At 36.4% G+C, this 23,511-nt stretch overlaps 1 protein-coding gene across 2 annotated transcripts in view; it reads right to left on the bottom strand.

The window, feature by feature from the left end:
• The window catches only part of LOC128660735 (enoyl-CoA hydratase EchA19), a 175,932-nt gene that overhangs the window by 115,953 nt on the left and 36,468 nt on the right, over window positions 1-23,511 (bottom strand). For both annotated transcript variants that reach the window (XM_053714724.1, XM_053714725.1), the window contains exon 3: window positions 20,794-20,961. In XM_053714724.1, coding sequence (XP_053570699.1) covers window positions 20,794-20,961 — 168 coding nt within the window. The remainder of the gene's footprint in view (window positions 1-20,793; window positions 20,962-23,511) is intronic.

The following is a 23,511-nucleotide window of genomic DNA, read 5'->3' as shown; positions in this document are numbered from 1 at the left end:
GTTCCTTCCTGTTTTGGAGCGGAGGAAGTCGATGCTGCTCCTGCCTTGAAGTTACGAAAGGCACGAAAATTAGACTGTTTGGCCTTTGGTTTGGCCCTGTCCTGAGGAAGGGCGTGGCCCTTACCTCCCGTAATGTCAGCAATAATTTCCTTCAAGCCGGTATGGCGAATCCGGAATTTTTAGCCGTAAGTTTGGTTAGATGTACTACGGCATCTGAAACAAACGCATTAGCTTGCTTAAGGGTTCTAACTTTGCTCAAAGCCTCATCCAATGGCTCTGTGCGAATCGCCTCTTCCAGAGACTCAAACCAGAATGCCGCTGCAGCCGTGACAGGCGCAATGCATGCAAGAGGCTGCAATATAAAACCCTGTTAAACAAACATTTTATTATTATTATAAAACCCTCTAATTTTTTATCCATTGGATCTGAGAAAGCACAGCTATCCTCCACCGGGATAGTGGTACGCTTGGCTAACGTAGAAACTGCTCCCTCCACCTTAGGGACCGTCTGCCATAAGTCTCGTGTGGTGGCGTCTATAGGGAACATTTTTCTAAATATCGGGGGAGGGGAAAAAGGCACACCGGGTCTATCCTACTCCTTACTAATAATTTCTGTAAGTCTTTTTGTTATAGGAAAGATGTCAGTACACACCGGTACCGCATAGTATCTATCCAACCCACACAATTTCTCTGGAATTGCCACCGTGTCGCAATCATTCAGAGCCGCTAATACCTCCCCTAGTAACACACGGAGGTTCTCAAGCTTAAATTTAAAATTTGAAATTTCTGAATCCGGTCTCCCAGGATCAGAACCGTCACCGACAGAATGAAGCTCACCGTCCTCATGTTCTGCAAATTGTGACGCAGTATCAGACATGGCTCTCGTCACATCAGCGCGCTCTGTCCTTAACCCAGAGCTATTGCGTTTGCCCCTTAATTCGGGCATATTATATAATACTTCTTTCATAACATTAGCCATATCATGTAAAGTGATTTGTAAGGGCCTAGATGTACTTGGCGTCTCAATCCTACGCATCTCCCGAGCAGGAGACGCAGGTACTGACACGTGAGGAGAGTTAGGCGGCATAACTTCCCCCTCGTTGTCTGGTGATAGTTTCTTTATCGGTACAGATTGACCTTTATTCAAAGCAATATCAATACAATTGGTACACATCGTTCTATTGGGCTCCACATTGGCTTTTGAACATGATGAACAAACAGTTTCCTCTGAATCAGACATGTTTAAACAGACTTAGCAATGAAACTAGCAAGCTTGGAAATCACTTTCAATAAGTTTACAAGCAATATAAAAAACGCTGCAGCGCTTCAAAAATACAGATATAATTAAACAATTCTTAACAAGAAGTGTATTATTAGCAGAGGATTGCACCCATTAGCAAAAGGATGATTAACCCCTCAATACCCAAAACGGATAAAACGGATATCAATTAAGATTTAACGCTTTTAATCACAGTCAAGCACACTGTCACAGATCTGCTGTGACTGATTACCTCCCTCACAAATGAATTTTGCAGACCCCTGAGCTCTCTAGAGACGTCCTGGATCAAGGAGGAAGAAGCAGGAAGACTGTGCTAGAATTTTAACTGCGCAACAAGGCGCTAAAACAAGGTCCCTCCCACTCCTATCACAACAGTGGGAGCCCTGATATAACGGTTTCCATGCAGAAAAATATGTTAGCCATGTGGAAAAAAATCATGCCCAAAGAGATTTATCACCAAAGTACCTCACAAAAACGAATAACATGCCAGTAAACGTTTTATTAAAAAACAACATTTTCCAATGCCATGCAAAGTTATCACTAAGCCTGCTACCAGTCGCTACCACTGCAGATAAGGCTTAAGTATTATTTCAGATTTAACAGTATTTTCTTAGTCAAATTCTAGTCCCTAGAAAATAACTTGACTGCGCATACATTTATCAGCCTGATACCAGTTGCCACTACTGCATTTAAGGCTGTACTTACATCATACGGTAACAGCAGTATTTTCTTAGTCAATTCCATTCCCAGAAAATAAAGTACTGCACATACCTCATTTGCGGAGGACCCCGCATGCTATTCCCAGTTTCTGAAGTTACCCCACTCCTCAGAATGTCGAGAACAGCCAGTGGATCTTAGTTACGCCTGCTAAGATCATAGAAAAAAAACGCAGGAAGTTTTCTTCTTCCAAATACGGTGCCATTTAAAATAACAAACTTTTGATTGAAGAATAGATAAGTAAAAACTCCAGCTCATCTCGCAACCTCCTTCTTTGTTGAGGGTTGCAAGAGAATGACTGGATATGACATGTGAGGGGAGGAGCTATATAGCAGCTCTGCTTGGGTGATCCTCTTGCAACTTCCTGTTGGGAAGGAGAATATATCCCATAAGTAATGGATGACCCGTGGACTGAACACACTTAACAAGAGAAATAAAAAAATTGGCAAAATATTACCGTACCTACTTGACCGCTGAGGATTTAGAACTTCTAAATGCTCCCATTTCTGAATTAGAAATCCATCATGCAATAGATAATTTAAAGATGAATAAAGAATTCTATAAATCGTTAAAATTTGAAAATTGCGCAAACTCTGAGCAGATTATTAAATGAATAATTTTATATCTGGGAAAAATACATCTTCCTATTTTGCAGAATCTATCATCACTCTGGTTAGGAAAAAGGGAAAGACCCAGAAACATTGGACTCTTATCGCACAATATCAATTCTTAATACCGATTATAAGCTCTTGACAGGTATCCTAGCAAAAAGACTTAAAGGAATACTTAATCCTTCATCAGGATCAAGCAGGCTGTATGACACATAGAAATCCTTCTGCTAATATCTGTAAAATATTTCTGTTACTGGATGCCTGTTGGAATCTCAGTAATAAGAACAAATGCAAAGTAATCCAAAACTCTGCTATTCTTTCAACTGATGCTCAGAAAGCATTTGATTCAATTGCTTGGGACCATTTATTTACTAAGCTTATTCAATTTGGCTTTAAGAATCATTTTCTGGAATGTATTAAATCAATTTATGCCAAAGTATCTTTCTCGATCTTGGTCAATGGTTTTACGTCTAATAGATTTAATATAGCTAATGTACACAACAAGGATGCCCAATTTCTCCTCTACTATTTAATTTAGCCACTGAACCTCTTGTTTTTTTCCTCAGAAAGGAACTACAATGAATCTCTGTAGGTGGTAGGAAATTTAAACTATTATTGTACGCAGATAATTTATTACTGCTCGTCAAGGATGCTAAAAAAAGAAATCCCTATCATACTTCATATCTTTTCTGGATATCAAGTTAACACAGCTAAATCAGAGATTCTATGGATCAGTGAATTCCCAAATGATAAGACAAAGATTTATTTTAAGGAAGTTCAAGAACATATTACTTATTTGGGTATTAATGTTAGTATTAACCATAAACACTGGTATAAAATGTATTTCACTCCAATACTGGTAAAGGTCAAACAGGACCTGAATAATTGTTCTTATTTGCCACTGTCATTGATGGCAAAATCTAAGGCCTAGATTTGGAGTTCGGCGGTAAAAGGGCTGTTAACGCTCCGCGGGCTTTTTTCTGGCCGCACCATAAATTTAACTCTGGTATTGAGAGTTAAAACAAATGCTGCGTTAGGCTCCAAAAAAGGAGCGTAGGGCATTTTTACCGCAAATGCAACTCTCGATACCAGAGTTGCTTACGGACGCGGCCGGCATCAAAAACGTGCTTGTGCACGATTCTCCCATAGGAAACAATGGGGCTGTTTGAGCTGAAAAAAAACCTAACACCTGCAAAAAAGCAGCGTTCAGCTCCTAACGCAGCCCCATTGTTTCCTATGGGAAAACACTTCCTACGTCTGCACCTAACACTCTAACATGTACCCCGAGTCTAAACACCCCTAACCTTACACTTATTAACCCCTAATCTGCCGCCCCCGCTATCGCTGACCCCTGCATTACAGTTTTAACCCCTAATCTTCCGCTCCGTAAACCGCCGCAACCTACGTTATCCCTATGTACCCCTAATCTGCTGCCCTAACATCGCCGACCCCTATGTTATATTTATTAACCCCTAATCTGCCCCCCACAACGTCGCCGACACCTGCCTACACTTATTAACCCCTAATCTGCCGAGCGGACCTGAGCGCTACTATAATAAAGTTATTAACCCCTAATCCGTCTCACTAACCCTATCATAAATAGTATTAACCCCTAATCTGCCCTCCCTAACATCGCCGACACCTACCTTCAATTATTAACCCCTAATCTTCCGATCGGAGCTCACCGCTATTCTAATAAATGTATTAACCCCTAAAGCTAAGTCTAACCCTAACACTAACACCCCCCTAACTTAAATATAATTTACATATAACGAAATAAATTAACTCTTATTAAATAAATTAATCCTATTTAAAGCTAAATACTTACCTGTAAAATAAACCCTAATATAGCTACAATATAAATTATAATTATATTTTAGCTATTTTAGGATTAATATTTATTTTACAGGCAACTTGGTATTTATTTTAACTAGGTACAATAGCTATTAAATAGTTAAGAACTATTTAATAGTTACCTAGTTAAAATAATAACAAAATTACCTGTAAAATAAATCCTAACCTAAGATATAATTAAACCTAACACTACCCTATCAATAAAATAATTAAATAAACTACCTACAATTACCTACAATTAACCTAACACTACACTATCAATAAATTAAATAAACACAATTGCTACAAATAAATACAATTAAATAAACTAGCTAAAGTACAAAAAATAAAAAAGAACTAAGTTACAGAAAATAAAAAAATATTTACAAACATAAGAAAAATATTACAACAATTTTAAACTAATTACACCTACTCTAAGCCCCCTAATAAAATAACAAAGCCCCCCAAAATAAAAAATTCCCTACCCTATTCTAAATTTAAAAAGTTACAAGCTCTTTTACCTTACCAGCCCTGAACAGGGCCCTTTGCGGGGCATGCCCCAAGAAGTTCAGCTCTTTTGCCTGTAAAAGAAAACATACAATACCCCCCCCCCCAACATTACAACCCACCACCCACATACCCCTAATCTAACCCAAACCACCCTTAAATAAACCTAACACTAAGCCCCTGAAGATCTTCCTACCTTGTCTTCACCATACCAGGTTCACCGATCCGTCCTGACTCCGATATCTTCATCCAACCCAAGCGGGGGCTAGACATCCACTGAAGAAGTCCAGAAGAGGGTCCAAAGTCTTCCTCCTATCCGGCAAGAAGAGGACATCCGGACCGGCAAACATCTTCTCCAAGCGGCATCTTCTATCTTCTTCCATCCGGTGCGGAGCGGGTCCATCTTGAAGCAGGCGACGCGGATCCATCCTCTTCTTCCGATGTCTCCCGACGAATGACGGTTCCTTTAAGGGACGTCATCCAAGATGGCGTCCCTCGAATTCCGATTGGCTGATAGGATTCTATCAGCCAATCGGAATTAAGGTAGGAATTTTCTGATTGGCTGATGGAATCAGCCAATCAGAATCAAGTTCAATCCGATTGGCTGATCCAATCAGCCAATCAGATTGAGCTCGCATTCTATTGGCTGTTCCGATCAGCCAATAGAATGCGAGCTCAATCTGATTGGCTGATTGGATCGGCCAATCGGATTGAACTAGATTCTGATTGGCTGATTCCATCAGCCAATCAGAAAATTCCTACCTTAATTCCGATTGGCTGATAGAATCCTATCAGCCAATCGGAATTCGAGGGACGCCATCTTGGATGACGTCCCTTAAAGGAACCGTCATTCGTCGGGAGACATCGGAAGAAGAGGATGGATCCGCGTCGCCTGCTTCAAGATGGACCCGCTCCGCACCGGATGGAAGAAGATAGAAGATGCCGCTTGGAGAAGATGTTTGCCGGTCCGGATGTCCTCTTCTTGCCGGATAGGAGGAAGACTTTGGACCCTCTTCTGGACTTCTTCAGTGGATGTCTAGCCCCCGCTTGGGTTGGATGAAGATATCGGAGCCAGGACGGATCGGTGAACCTGGTATGGTGAAGACAAGGTAGGAAGATCTTCAGGGGCTTAGTGTTAGGTTTATTTAAGGGTGGTTTGGGTTAGATTAGGGGTATGTGGGTGGTGGGTTGTAATGTTGGGGGGGGGGTATTGTATGTTTTCTTTTACAGGCAAAAGAGCTGAAATCCTTGGGGCATGCCCCGCAAAGGGCCCTGTTCAGGGCTGGTAAGGTAAAAGAGCTTGTAACTTTTTAAATTTAGAATAGGGTAGGGAATTTTTTATTTTGGGGGTCTTTGTTATTTTATTAGGGGGCTTAGAGTAGGTGTAATTAGTTTAAAATTGTTGTAATATTTTTCTTATGTTTGTAAATATTTTTTTATTTTCTGTAACTTAGTTCTTTTTTATTTTTTGTACTTTAGCTAGTTTATTTAATTGTATTTATTTGTAGCAATTGTGTTTATTTAATTTATTGATAGTGTAGTGTTAGGTTAATTGTAGGTAATTGTAGGTAGTTTATTTAATTATTTTATTGATAGGGTAGTGTTAGGTTTAATTATATCTTAGGTTAGGATTTATTTTACAGGTAAATTTGTTATTATTTTAACTAGGTAACTAATAAATAGTTCTTAACTATTTAATAGCTATTGTACCTAGTTAAAATAATTACAAAGTTGCCTGTAAAATAAATATTAATCCTAAAATAGCTACAATGTAATTATAATTTATATTGTAGCTATATTAGGATTTATTTTACAGGTAAGTATTTAGCTTTAAATAGGAATAATTTATTTAATAAGAGTTAATTTATTTCGTTAGATTAAAATTATATTTAAGTTAGGGGGGTGTTAGTGTTAGGGTTAGACTTAGCTTTAGGGGTTAATCCATTTATTAGAATAGCGGTGAGCTCCGATCGGAAGATTAGGGGTTAATAATTGAAGTTAGGTGTCGGCGATGTTAGGGAGGGCAGATTAGGGGTTAATACTATTTATGATAGGGTTAGTGAGGCGGGTTAGGGGTTAATAACTTTATTATAGTAGCGGTGCGGTCCGCTCGGCAGATTAGGGGTTAATAAGTGTAGGCAGGTGTCGGCGACGTTGAGGGGGGCAGATTAGGGGATAATAAATATAATATAGGGGTCGGCGGTGTTAGGGGTAGCAGATTAGGGGTACATAGGGATAACGTAGGTGGCGGCGCTTTGCGGTCGGAAGATTAGGGGTTAATTATTTTAAGTAGCTGGCGGCGATGTTGTGGGGGGCAGATTAGGGGTTAATAAATGTAATATAGGGGTCGGCGGGGTTAGGGGCAGCAGATTAGGGGTACATAAGTATAACGTAGGTGGCGGTCGGCAGATTAGGGGTTAAAATTTTTAATCGAGTGGCGGCGATGTGGGGGGAGCTCGGTTTAGGGGTACATAGGTAGTTTATGGGTGTTAGTGTACTTTAGGGTACAGTAGTTAAGAGCTTTATAAACCGGCGTTAGCCAGAAAGCTCTTAACTCCTGCTATTTTCAGGCGGCTGGAATCTTGTCGTTAGAGCTCTAACGCTCACTGCAGAAACGACTCTAAATACCGGCGTTAGAAAGATCCCATTGAAAAGATAGGCTACGCAAATGGCGTAGGGGGATCTGCGGTATGGAAAAGTCGCGGCTGTAAAGTGAGCGTTAGACCCTTTAATCAATGACTCCAAATACCAGCGGGCGGCCAAAACCAGCGTTAGGAGCCTCTAACGCTGGTTTTGACGGCTACCGCCGAACTCTAAATCTAGGCCTAATTTAATTAAAATTATTATACTGCCAAAAATCCTATATCTAATGTAGAATATTCCTATAATTATGACAAAAATGCATTAATTGTTTAAATTGCTCTTTTAGAACCATTCTTTGGGGATTAGGCAGAAGACGTCTCACTTTGGAAAAATGTATTCAATTAAAACAATATGGGAGTCTGTCCTTCCCATACGTATACAATAATGTATGCTTAGGAAAGGTGGCAATGGATTGGCTGACAGTAGGGAATTGTATTGCTTGCTTAGAGGCTTAAAAAAAGCTGTTATATCCATTTGCTCTTTCTGCCTTTTAAATTTATTCCTGCTGAAATGAAGAAGTTGACTATTATATATCATATTATTAAACCATGGCAACGTATATATAGTATGCTGGAAATAAATCCATATATTTCCTATCTGCTGCCTATAGTAGGCAATCCACAATTCATAGAGGGCCTCAACAATAAATTGTTTAAACTCTGGCCGCTTAAAGGACTTAAGCATCTAAGTCAATTTAATGAAGTAGATACATCTAGAGTGGTAACATTTGATGCTAGACTTTTATGCTTACTTACAAGATCGAAACTTTTGTTGTTATTTAGGATCTCCACCAGGTCCGGTTTATATTTGTACCTCTTACTTTCTGAAGCCATGTTCACAACTGGGTAGGAGGGGGAGTATGAGTGAGAGATATGGTTCCTTTTTTTCTCCCGAGGGGTAGTTTGTAGGTTTTGAATACCTCACTCTAGACAGATTATGTATCATTTGGGCCTGTTAATAGAAATCTTACTAGAATTAAATATAATGATATGAATTCAAGATGGTTTTGAATTAATTTGGTAAAAGAAATCCCTATGATTATTTATAGTATAGGTGCTTCTGTAAAAAAATTCTACATGGTCAGACCCCTCAATTGTGCGGATTCTCATTACAAGGACTATTACCCACCAAAACAGCTAGACATTGGACTTATGATCCAACCTTTCTTAATGACCCATTGACTAGAGACTCAGTAATAATAGATTTAGTAGCATTTTGGCAAATAAATAGAGAAACTACAAATAATCTCATTATGAGATCATCTACAAATAAACCATATAAAAGAGGGCAATTAATTAAATATAAATCTAAACAAGCTGCATCTAAGATAGCTCACCTGGAAAAACAATACCAATTATCAAGGTCGACTTTAATTTACAAAAACTTTAAAAAAAAAATTGATACTAAACACCAACAAACCAGACAAGTAATTGGCTCATAAATTTAGAGATCGAACAAAGGACACTTCTACAAAAATTAGATGGCACCTGTACATCACATCCAATATAAACTGTAAACACATTCACCCATTACTATAGTTCTTTATATGACGGTCACAAAGTTGTTAAATCCCCTCAAATATCAAACTTAAGGCAACAGTTTTTTGATGGTGCTAATCTATCTTCTATCTCTTCCACTGACTTAGACAATTGCAATGCAAACATCTGTAGTCAGGAGGTTATATTAGCAATTAAAGAACTTAAACCAGGTAAAGGTTCTGGACAAGATGAATATTATAAACTCTTTAAAACAATAGTGGTTCCACATCTGGTGATATTCTACAATTATGTCCTCCAAGCTTATGATATGCCCTCAGAACTCCTTGCTGTCAAAATAATTGTTTTTCCTAAAAATGAAAAGTAAAAATAAAAACTACAGACCAATTTCTTTGATTAACCAGGAGGACCATTTGAAACATATATTGCCCACATTAATCCATCCTGATCAGGAAGGATTCATGAAAAATAGGAAAACACCAGATAACGTAAGACGAATGATTTATATTATAGATTACTTACATGTCTCAAAAACGCTTTCCTTGCTCCTATCGTTGGATACAGAGAGGGTGTTTGATAGAGTGGACTGGGAGTACATGTAAGTAGTGCTCAATAGGATGGTAATTATAGGACAATTTATTACAGCTATTCAGGGAATATACTCAAATCCGTCTGTATATGTGTTTATATTGGGACACCAATCCTCTCAGATACCCATACTAAATGAAACTAGACAGGGAAGTCACCCATAGTCCCTGCTGTTTGCTACATGCATTGAACCCCTGGCTTCATATATAAGAAAAAATTCAGATATCCAAGGGGTAATGATGAAAAAAAAGGAATATAAAATTACGCTATTTGCAGACAATGTCTTATTGTCCCTAACCAAAACATTATTAACCCTCCCAACTCTATATGGGGCCCTCCAAGACGTCTCTTCTATATCAGGTTATAAAATGAATCTGAAAAAATGTGAGGCAATGCCATTATCCTTGTCAACTCATACGAAGAAATTAATTGAGGTCAATTTTGAGCTCTGTTGGGTTAAGGAACATCTACAATATTTAAGTATGAAACTAACTTAAACATATTCCAATCTTTATAAGGCAAATTATTTCCCCCTTTTCAAATCTATTAAAAACTAGATGGCGTTTTGGCGAAAACACAATTTCTCGTGGTATGGATGCCTATCAGCAATCAAAATGACCATTCTACCACAATTACTCTATCTATTTAGGGCCCCTACACATTGCCATCATTATTAGATATACAACTTGTACACAGCACCTGGCTGCAAATAGATGCCCGTGGAACAGAGGTGACTGTAAAGCCTCTCAATATTCAAAATATGTACATCCACAGCACCATATACTCACATAAAATGTTTATTCAAACGTATTATCATGGGTACAAAATTAAAGCAATGTTTTGGGAATCCATTGCATGATCAAGGGAATAGATTCCCAAAATGTTGCTTTATTCTTGTACCCCTGATAATAAATTTGAATAAACATTTTATGTGAGTATATGGTGCGGTGGATGTACATATTTTGAACATTGACATCATTTAAGAGAGATCTGGAAAATATCCAATTTGAGATAAATAATTTTCTAAGAGGTCATAAACAGGAAAAAAATTCCCAATTAATACTGACTTGATACAGACATTTGGGGAAAAGGGGGGTAGTAGTACCCAATTTTAGAAACTATTATCAGGTGGCAAGATTAGCACAAACCTCTCTATTGCATAAGATGGAGAAGGAGCTCAGATGGACCACTATGGAATCACATATGGGGGGGATTTACCACCAAAGAGGATGTTATTTGGAGATCATACACCACAATACCTCAGCAGAACACTCCGTTCTCTACGATGCAATTGTTCTCTAAGCTAACTAAAACCTTACAGTTACTCCCGAATATCTTTCTGAAGCATCCATTTAAATATTTGTACCCCTTCTTATCAAACACAATGATAGACAAATGGGAGTAAAAAGGCTTATACAGAGTGGAAGATATAGCAGAACAAGATAAGATGATGACATTTATCCATTTAAAAGCGAAACAACCCAGTAGGCCTACATTGGTATATAGATCTACAACTAGCATCTGCTATTAAAGATTACATGTCTGATTTTTTTATTTGAGCTTCAACTACACTTGAAATCTTCTGCAGTTCTAAATCTAGATCTAAGAAAGCGATCACTCAATTATACTTGGCACTACAAACTGCCAGACGCTGTGGCAAACTAGGTTTGTTAACTAGATGGGAGAACAAGCTGGGGATTGAATATGATTCTGATAAATGGGATAATGTCCTATATAATTCATGCAGAGGACTAATTAGTGTGGATATGATGGAAAATACTATTAAAAAGTCTTTAGATGGTATTGCACACCTATTATTACCTCACATACTAAGACAAACAGCTCAAAATAATGCTACAGAGGTTGTGGTTTATAGGGTACTTAAAGGGACATGAAACCCAAAAATTGTCTTTCATGATTCAGAGAGAGAATACAATTTTAAACAACTTTCTAATTTACTTCTATTATCTAATTTTTTTCATTATTTTGGTATCATGTGTTGAAGGAGCAGCAATGCACTAATGGTTTCTAACTGAACACATGGGTGAGCCAATCACAATCAATATATATATATATATATATGCAGCCACCAATCAACAGCTAGAACGTAGGTTCTCTGCTGCCCCTGAGCTTGCCTAGATAAACATTTCAGCAAAGGATAACAAGAGAAGAAAGCAAATTAAATAATAGAAGTAAATTGGAAAGTTGTTTAAAATTGTATTCTCTATCTGAACCATGAAAGAAAAATTTGGGGTTTCATATCCCTTTAAATACATATGTGGTAAAAATGTTTGGAGATAGCTGCTATCTGGACTAGACTCTCTACTTACTTAGGCAGAATTTTAAATGAAGCTTTGACTTTAACAGCCCAACAAGCTCCTCTATTACATGAACACGTTTACAAGTTTAACACTTATATTAACCATTTTATTAAAATAGCTTGTGCTGCCACAATAATCTGCATAGCGAATCATTGGAAGGAGAGAGCTCCCACATGGGATGAGATTGTAAGTAAAATTACTTTTATTTATAATATGTCAGAACAGGCAGCAAGGCTCCAAAACAATACAAAGAACTTTAAAAAAAAAAGATGGTTTTATTGGATCATGTGGGATAACCAATGACTCTCTAGAAAAGTTATGGTCCTTTAGGAAGTTAATTCCAAATCCAGCACCTTCCTATTTTTATGCCTGGGCTTCTGTGCAATTACCCATTTCATTAATAAGATACGGTTTAGAGGTAGACTGTCTGTATAACATTGGAGCATTTAGAGCCTATTGACAAGATGATCCGGTGGTCCGACGAGGCAACACCTTTTTTCTCTTCCTTCTCTTGTTCTTCTTTTCCTCTGCTACCTTTTTCTAGACCTGTGTCAATTTACATTATGACTTACACATTTTTGATAAGATATACATAATATAGGAAACATATGATACTCTCCATATTGCTTTTGTGACTTGTTTTATTCGAATGTGTTGTAATAGCCATGGACTGCGCGTAAGAAATATTCTGTTTCCAAAGAACGAAACATTGACGTATGGTCAGAATGATTTGTATGTTATTTCTAATTTTAACACCTTTTGTATATTGATACATCAAAAATGCAATCAAAATTATTTCAACATAAAACAAAATGTACCAAAATATGTAGTATTTGTTTTGTGTCCTTAAAGAGTTAAACCAGACTTCAAAGAAATAATGACCTTCAAACTTATAAAATAAAAAAAATCTTTTTATGCAGTATTTTCACACAGTCAGAGACCAATTATCACTGATTTCTTTCCACAAATACAGAATATAGGATATGTAAGGAATAGCAAGAAAAGTTTAACTTAATAGTTTCCTAACACAAATTCTGACAACAAAAGGTGCAAGTCATATTTTCTTTGCAAATATTGAGAGAGAAAAAAAAGGCGCCTGTATGTAAGTGCGGACTGAAGCAAGGAAGAACATGGAAACTTACACCTGGCCCCTCTGCTTAAGCGTCAAAAGGACTGCAGGGATTAGTGTATTTTGGATAGAATTACACTGTCTGACGGCAAATCCAATTTAAAACAACCTCAGCTCACATCATTTTTTTTATTTTCAGGAATGCTCAGAAAGTTAAAGCTGACCTCTGCCCTACAGGGATCGAACAAGCTTTTAAACTTTTTTTTTTCCAGCAGGTAGTACACACAAAATTTCACTTATAAAAATTATGACTCAGCCCTAATTCATATAGAATTAGTATCCCACTTAAAGCTCTCTATCTCCCTCTTTATTTATGTATATTTTTAAGGTAATTTTTATTGATTTTCATAAACAAAGAACATATGAAAATGAATTCTCGTTTGCATGGCCAAAAATGAATGACATTTCCAAGTCAAAAGACAAACAAATAAGGGGGCAATTAAATATCACACAGTGCCCAGGCACAACTTGTCAACTCCTAGTACCCATTATAAGACAAAGTGAAAGTCAATACTAGCTTTTTTGAAACGCTAGGATTGACTATTGAAACAAATAAAGGGGACTTTAATTCATGAAGTATAAGATACTTCATGTAGAAAACTCCTTTATTTGTTTCAACCGATTGCCGTTCTTAGCTGCTAACAAAGCGCATGGCAAAAAAATTTTTTGCTAAGAGGTGACGTTTTCCCAAGGGCGCCAAGCCGGATTTACCGTACGGCTATTGGCTAAAAGGTGACAGCAAAACAGTAATCAGCCGTGGGCTTCCTTAGCAGCTCAGAACGGCGATCGCTTGAATCAAATAAAGGCACTTTCTACATGAAGTATCTTATACTTCATGAATGAAAGTCCCCTTTATTTGTTTCCATAGTCAATCCTAGTGTTTCAAAAACGCTAGGGTTGACTTTCACTTTAAAATGACTGATCTCCTTTTGCTGACCTCAGCTGTTTTGTAAGAGAACAAGAGAAACATACAGCCAATAGTGTGTCCACGGGTACCTGGGTAATACCCTCCTAAAAAAGGGGTGAAGTCATGGATCTGTCCGCGCAACATCGCTAAATGCAGACAGCATACGCTGTACGCATTTATCATTGCACTGTCAGGGATTTTTCCCTGTTTTGTTTGCCATGTGCTGCTGGCAGCCATTTTACTCACCTCTCTTGCTGACTATGGTGCATTGTGGGGGATGCTGCTCATTTCCTGCACTTCCTTTTATGGCCAGACTGGTGTGCATCACCTGTGTGAGACAGGATGCAGTCTAAGAATTGTGATGTCATCACTTATTATTTAAAGGGCCTCTGTTCAGTATGCTTTGCCTTTGCGTTGTCTCAGACATGTTTGTGAGAGTTCCTGTGTTTTACCTGACTGTCTGACGTCCTTCACGGTTCCTGATCCCTGGCTTGTTCCTGACTCTGCTGTTTTCCTTGCTCCTGATTCTGGCTCGTCTGACTATTCGCTTTGGCTCCTGACTCAGCTCGTCTGACTACCAGCTCTGGTTTTGACTCCTGGCTTGTTATTTGACTTGTGGACTTTTTATTATTTTTTTGTTATTAATAAAGGTGTGATTATTTTTGCACTTCTCGTCTCAGTCTGATTCCTGGCACAATGACATGCACAAGCATTTCCGTGAAATGCTAGTGCAATGTTGCCCCCTGCTCACTGGCAGCCAATCGGCCACTAGCAGGGGATGTCAATCATCCCGATTGGATCGGGATGATTTTTATCGGCCACCTTAAAGGTGGTGGACAGGTTAAGAAGCAGCGGTCTTATGACCGCAGCTTCTTAACTTCTGTTTCAGGTGAGCTAGAAACGATGGGCCTCCGAATCAGCATCCGCTGCTTAATAAATGGAGCCCTATGTGTACTTGTATATTACCAAAATATACCACAAAAGAGATAAGAAAAAAAAAGTTTCTAGTTCCCTGAGCAAACCCATGTTAAAATATGTTACAATATTTTTGTTCAGGAAACACAAATAGAATGCAATAGGGACAGCAGTTAGGACAAATGTGGCAAAAACGTTTGATGAGCACTCATCTTACTTTCCATACACAATCTGTTACCAAGCAATAAATACAATTTATTTTATAGTTATAAAGTGCTGAAATAAAAGTATTATACCAGATAAAATGAGAAATCTGCATTATATAAAATATCTGTGGAAGGATTGTATAGTTATTTCAGCAAAACTAGCACAAAAGATTGATTTGCTTATACAAATAATATAGCTGATAAACATATTCCCTATAAAAGGTACAATGTATTGCTGATGTCATACATAGAAATGACTCTAAACAGAGAAGTCCCTGACAAAGTGATGAAAAAGTACTTATAATATTCACAGCCTAAGCAGGAAAAGAACAATACTCTGGTTGCAGTATCATGCTGTACATTTTATACATTTAATTTTAAAGTAAATGTAAATTTTGATGCTAAAGTGCCCGATTTTTAAAAATTTGATTAAAAACAGGGGCACTTTAATTCATAAAAATTTACATTTCACTCCTGTTGTGAAAAAATACTTACCTTTAAATCTTGACAGCCGCTCCAGCTTCCTCCACCCGTCGCAAAGCCTCTTCCTGGGTCTAAAATGAGGAATCCGGCTTCCTCCAATCACAGCGTTGAATCAGACACTGATTCCCCCGGGGGGGGGGGGGGAGCCGTGATTGGAGGATGGCCTATCCATCATTTCTGACATCAGAAATGGCTTGCAAAGGATGGAGGAAGCTGGAGCGGCTGTCAAGATTAAAAGGTATGGGGGTTTTTTCACAACAGGAGTGAAATGTAAATTTTGATGAATTAAAGTGCCCCTGTTTTTAATCAAATTTTTAAAAACTGGGCACTTTAGCATCAAAATTTACATTCACTTTAAGCTAGAGACCCAAGAGTGTAATGCTCCATTTGTATAAAAAAATCACTATGGACTAGATTACAAGTGGCGCGTGATCAATATCTTTTTTTTTTTTTTTTTTGCTTTTTGCGCACAACGGAAACAGTGCTCATATCACAAGTTGAAGGTAAACGTCTATGGGGAGAATACATTAACGCGGCCGCGATATTGCAAAGTCTGGTAATTAGCGTGCACAAACGTTTTACTTTCAAATTGTAATATGTGCCCAAAAAGATTACTTCTAGCAAGGTTTACAATTGAGCGAAAGCACTAAATAGCATGCCACTTGTAATCTGACCCTATATGTTTTATAGGTTTGCTTAAAGGGACAGTCAAGTCCAAAAAAAAAACTTTTATTTTTCAAATAGGGCATGCAATTTTAAACAACTTTCCAATTTACTTTTATCAACAATTTTGCTTTGTTCTCTTGGTATTCTTAGTTGAAAGCTAGACCTAGGAAGGCTCATATGATAATTTCTAAGCCCTTGAAGACCACCTCTAATCACATGCTTTGTATTTGCTTTTCACAGCAGGGGAGAGCTAGTGCAGGTAAACCCTATAGATAACATTGTGAGCATGCCCGTGGATTGTGGCAGACACTGCACTAATTGGCTAAAATGCAAGTCAATAGATAATAAATAAGTCATGTGATTAGGGGCGGTCAGAAGATGCTTAGATACAAGATAGTAACAGCAGTAAAAAGTGTATTAATATAACAGTGTTGGTTATGCAAAACTGGGGAATGGGTAATAAAGGGATTATCTATCTTTTTAAACAAAAATTCTGGTGTTAACTGTCCCTTTAAATATGACTTTGTTAATTCCTGTTGTGAGACAACACAATTTACACTACTGGTTTTATTTCATATTTCCAAAAGTTTTTCGGTTTTTTTTTAATTTACATTCATCTTCTATAGTACAGGAGTTTTTCATAAAAGTTTGATGGCTCCATACATTGTTTTAAAATATGTAATGAACTAAAGGATTACATTTTAAAGCATTCATGTAATGAACTAAATAATTACACTTTAACGTTTTTCTTTTAATTCCTAACTATAGAACAGGGTTCAACCTGTAATATGTGGAATCGTAAAGTGGTTTCTAACACTGAATAAAGGGCTGACAGCTTTTGGTGCAGAGTTGGTCACATTTGTCTGTCAGGCAGTCTGGCAGCTAAACCCATGACTCTCTTCCTCCTCACTTTCCTTGTACAGGTATCCCACACTCAGGAGAAAACCGAAGCTAGACATACACCCACTGTATATCTTTGCTCTATTCTTAAAGGTCTGAAGATGCTGTTCCCACTTGCCTGTTCCTAGTTTACTCCCTACCACAGGTAATCCACCACATTCTCTAAGGCCTTTCTAATTCTTATGGACCACATCTCACCTGTACCTGCATAACTCTGTCACATGAATGCCAGGATGTGCAACCTTGTGCAACAAAACCCAAAACAAACACATTATTGTTACTTCATAATACACCTCTTAATGAAACTGGACTTCCTACTCAGGTGTAGCTTCTGTCACTTTCCTGATTTGTCCTTCAACCATACACCTTGATAAAGTGATGGAGAGGCAGAAATTACATCTTAACTCTAAAATACAACATTCAAACATTTAAAATTGTTACCTCACTGAAAAATCAACTTTCAACATATGAACAGAGTTTCCTTTCAGAGATGCTGCTATCTACCCCACCTCTTGCCTACCTTTCCATTGAAGGAACATTTGTTCCCTCACCTTCTCTTGTCTGATATACCACACACCTATATTTCTGCTTACATTCTAAATGCCACAGCAGCTTACATACTTTTCACACTTTATGTGCTCACCATGCCTTTAGTATTAGCCCTATGAACTTTATATGCGCTCTTCACATGTACTTTAAAGAAATGTTCTCCTCCCATCCATCTTCAAGTTATTGAAGGGAGTAATCTACATTAATAGGATTCATTACGTTCCTGCCAGCTATGCTTACCAATAATGGTCATCTGACCTCTGCAATCCAGAGAGACTCTGCTTCGGATGATGGTCAATTACCTTCTTGCAGCTAAATCTAAAAAGGTCTCTCATATGTTCAGTACGTTCTAAATTCTACTGGCAGATCCATATCAGTTTCAAAAAGTCACATGACTGGATAATGCCTGTAGTTGGTAGAACTGCATGTTAAATACTATTCTGCAAAGAACATGTCATTATGAAGCCCACAGTTACTGGTATATATAGGCTCATTAGACTGCCCTCCTAACCATCATAAAGAGATTCCCCAGTCCTCATAAAAGGGACAGGGGAGTCAAAATGAAATGCTCATAATTCAGATCCAGCATTAAATTAAAAAAAATAAAAACATATTTACTTCTGTTATCAAGTTTTCCCTTCTGTCTTAGAATCCTATGAAGTAATGTAGCTAATTCCATGAGAACTGAGGTAGGTTCAGGAGCGTGCACGTCTTGAGCACTATATATAAAGCGTTGTGACAAATACTGTTAAAAAGTTTCAACAAATGTACTAATGCTATAAATTATATATATATATATATATATATATATATATATATATATATATATATATATATATATATATATATATATATATATATATATATATATATATATATATATATAGTGCTCAAGACGTGCACGCTCCTTAGCCTGCTACAATATGCTCTCATGGAAAGAAGCTGAGTTTTAACAAAGGATACCAAGAGAAAGTGGTACGTTTTAGAACAGAAGTAATGAAATTCGCTTCTTTTTTTTTTAATTGTAATTTTTTTTACTAAATGTAAAGTGTACAGTCTGTCTGAATATGAATTTTGACTTTTATTTATCTTAACTTAATTGGTGTATATAATATTGAGAAAATGACTAAATAATTGTAAATAGGCATGCAAGCTAAAAAAAGAGTGCCGAGCCCTGTATTCTATCAAATGATTACTGCCTTTAAAACAATGTAAATGTGTGCCTGAAATCAAGCATTTTTTATATCCATTATCTCAGTGCAAATTAAAGGTATATGAAACCCAATTATTTTCTTTTGCAAGACAGATAGAGCATCTATTATATTTCTATTATAATTTTCAATTTGTTTTCTTGGTATCTTTTGTTGAAAGCTCAAGAGCCTGCCAATATCTGGAACACTATATGGCAACAGCTTTGCAAGAATGTTATCCATTTGCAAGAGTACTAGATGGCAGCCCCATTTCCTGCTATGTAGTGCTTCAGACACCTACCTAAGTATCTCTTCAGCAAAGAATATCATGAGAACAAGGCAAATTTGATAATAAAAGAAGATTTAAAACTTTTTTTAAATTGTATGCTCTGTCTCAACAACAAAAGAAAAATAAATGTGAGTTTCATATCCCTATAAGCATTTTGTGCTATGTATACATTTACCCTGGGTGCCCTAAATCTGGTATTTTATGATACAGACTTGATACTGCCTGGTGTAAGTTTATTAATATTATTTGTGTCATAAGATTTACAAAGTCAAGCTCATTGTATCATACTAGATTATTTGTAACAAATATAATGACTTTTTTTACAACAGGAAATGCAGATATATAGACAAACAAAAAGATCTGCTATGTTGCATGCAGTAAATGTTTGATAAAACTCCTACACTTGCAAGAGATTTTTCCTCTTAATAACAACAGATCTGTATCTGTGGTTACGGTTTTCTTATGTTTACTAACCCTAATACATTCAGGAATATATACAATTAATTAGTTAAAATCTTTTTGTAAATATATATCCATGATTATATAAATGAAAACAAATCATTGACAATAAGTTTACCTATTTTTTTATGAGTATGATGCAATAATACCAGCAAAAATACTAAATTGTGATTTCAATAATATACAGAATTTCCAACAAAGCATAATGATTTTACTGCCATCTAGTGGCTAGGGGAGGATGTACAGTCAAATTCAAGCCAATGGTAGGATTTCATAAAATAAGAATGCAGGTCAAAATAGATGGCTTATAAATGGATACAATTACCAAACGTGTTCACTATTATTATTTACTAAATTCCAATATTATCAAAGCAGTTTAAAAAAAAAAAAAATTACATGTAAGAAAGCCACAGAGTACAGGTTATCATGCAGTACACTAACTCAAGCACTGTTACGCATCACTTAAGTTAATAAGTATCATTTGACCATGTTTTACCTGAGATATAAAGTCTTGCCTTCATTTAGGTAAAAAAACACAACATTAAAAAGTTTGAATATCAGGACAAACTACAAAATAAAAAAACTTATCTTTAAAAAGTGGAGAACGCAGAATTAAAAAATCAATAACATTAACCCTCTACATGCTGGACTAGAGGGCACTGACATAATTAATGATTAATCCATTAGGACTACAATACAGAGTCATATAAAATATGAATGCTCTGTTTATGCATGTTTTTAACTAAACTTGCCCTATTCCTGCAGATTCTAGCCAGTGTGGGCTCAGCAGTCAATCTGAGGCCTTAGTGCCCTATCCATTATTTTCTATAGCAGAAACTTGCAAAGTGTTTGCTACCTCAGGTAGTACAGGTATAGTGTTTCTCACCCACATGGAAACAAGCAATCTGACCTGGGCACTTCGGCCTGTGACTGGTTATACTATTTGCAACCTGTTTATTATTATATAATAACATCATTAGTGAGGGGATGAATAGAGGCTGAGGAAATAGAGGCCATGGATATTAGAATGTAGTTCTGCAAAACCAGTGATACCCTTATAAAATGACCTTTTCGTCATAAAGTAATAAGTGATAATGATATGTTACCTATCCCATGAAGAACAGCCGCTGTTAATGTCGGGTCCGTCTCAAACTCATTAAACGCTTGGACCAGCTGAGCCGCTGTCTCAGGATTCACAGCATTTCTGGCGTTAGGCCTATTAATGCCTATTGTATATATAGTTCCATGCCTCTTGGTTATTACATTCATTATCTCTGGAAAGGGGTAGAATATATTGGTTTAGAATGACAAGCAAATCATATAAAACAAGGAATTTGTGCAAAAGAGTTTGTGAGATTTTTTTTCTAAATACAAATAAACCGAAAATCATTCACAGTTGTAAAATCAGTTATCTGCTGGTTAGATCAAATTTAATACCGGATTATCCTGTAGGTTAGGCCCTCGTGGTAAGGTGGCCAATACCATCAAATGATAGCCCGTATTTTAGATAAGAATGGGTTTAGATTTGCATCAAGACTGAGAAAGATCTGACCCATGGATGGACAAATATTTTCAGACAATTCACATCCATATATGTTTCACGATTTCTGTAGAAAACCATGATTACACCTAGTTTTTACGCTATTTTGCTCATTTGCATGCGTTTAAATAACACTGTTACTCATATACAAGAACTGACCTTTACACAATATCATTAATTTAGATAATATTTCTAAATTTGTTCATCTTCCACAAACATCCCTTGTTAAACTAAGAACCATATAATTGAATGTTGGTGTCACTAAAGCAAGGGTTTGTGATAAAAACTGAATAGATAATTAGAATGTAAGAAAATGTATTTATGTATATACATATGTACCATATATAGATCAATTTTATTTACAGATGATAGTAAGAACGAAAAGGATTAAAAGTACATTTAACACTGCTTGTTTTGTATGAAAATTGCATTTCTCTCAGGCTCCCTTGTTAGGCTAAAACCAAATTCTGTAAACTGCTAATTAAATAACTAGTTTAGGCAATTTAAAGCATTATCCCAGAGACAAAACTTTCTGCAATAACATTTTTTTAGTCAAAATGCTACCACTGCATTATGAAAACCTACATTAAAGATTTTGGTTTTTGGCCTCCCTAGGGAATGTGGGACAAAGCACAATTTTTTACACAAAAGAAAGAAGTGTTTAATGACTCTAAATAATCATGTTTCCTCTCAGAGTAATCAACTGTTTACACACAAGTAATCTATGTTACCATAAAGTGTAATATATATATATATATATATATACAGGTAGCCCTCAGTTTATGCCTGGGTTAGGTTCCAGAAGAAATGGTTGTAAATCGAAACCGTTGTAAATTGAAACCCAGTTTATAATGTAAGTCAATGGGAAGTGAGGGAGTTAGGTTCCAGGCCCCTCTCAAAATTGTCATAAGTAACACCTAATACATTATTTTTAAAGCTTTGAAATGAAGACTTTAAATGCTAGTCAGCATTATAAACCTAATAAAATAATCACACAACACAGAATATATCATTAGATTAAGTTAAATGAACAAAAACATTTGCTAAACAGCATTATAAACCTAATAAAATAATCACACAACACAGACTTTACTTGCATTTTTCTGCAAACAGTTCTTTCTATGCATTCCAATCTGGACTGAGTTATAGACAGGAAGATCGTGTTTCTTTGAAATCTGCTCAATAGCTCAGGTCTGGTTAAACTGATTAATTTCAGCTTGCTTGACTTTGCTGCAACACAAGTGGATAGCTCCACCTACTGGCTATTTTAATAAATGCGCTGCTTCTCAATGCTTTTCAATAGCAGTCACATGACTGCAAAAAAGGTTGTTATTCTGAAACGGTGTAAATTGAACCGTTGTAAAACGAGGGCCACCTGTATATATATATATATATATATATATATATATATATATATATATATATATATATATATATATATATATATATATATATATATATATATATAGTGAAGATTGGAGTAGCCGTGTTAGTCCAGTAGATAAGATGCTCAAAAAACAAAGTATTGCAGTATGCAGTGATACCTTTTTTTATTGGACTAACATAATATTTCAAAGACAAGCTTTTGAGAGTTTTCCTCTCTTCCTCAGGTCTGAAGCTATACACTTAAGATATATAGCTTCAGACCCGAGGAAGAGAGGAAAACTCTCGAAAGCTTGTCTTTGAAATATTATGTTAGTCCAATAAAAAAGGTATCACTGCATACTGCAATACTTTGTTTTTTTGCATTATATATATATATATATATATATATATATATATATATATATATATATATATATATATATATATATATATATATATATATATATATATATATATATAAATAAATAAATAAAACAAAAACATTAGGGGGGGGGGGAAACGAGAAAGAATGTATGCAAAGTATACACTTTTATTCAGTCGTTATTACCCTATAATCAGAATCAAATTAAATCCCAACCAAAACAGAGAGAAAACTCATCAATTTAGCTACTACGTAAAATTCACTTAGCATTAATTTTCCTGCCTTCTACACTCTCTATTTCAACATGTTCCTCACTGTGGCTGCAAACAGAAGCACTGTGTGTGGTTATCCACAGTAATATGTTTATTATAGGCCTCTCTTGTCTGTGTACACTCCCTTCAATGTCCTCAGGTAGGTCTGTAAAACTAACAGGAAGGAAACATGGTCTGGTACACAGAGTGCAGGAAGACCTGAAGAGGACAGCAGTGGTTCCGGAACTTCGCCAGTATGCCTGGTTGCAAGTCTGTCATTTATACT

This window comes from Bombina bombina, chromosome 5 (assembly GCF_027579735.1).
Source record: "Bombina bombina isolate aBomBom1 chromosome 5, aBomBom1.pri, whole genome shotgun sequence".
Taxonomy (NCBI): Eukaryota; Metazoa; Chordata; class Amphibia; order Anura; family Bombinatoridae; genus Bombina; species Bombina bombina.
The sequence above is the reverse complement of the archived record's forward strand: the minus strand, read 5'-3'. Positions and strand labels throughout refer to the sequence as shown.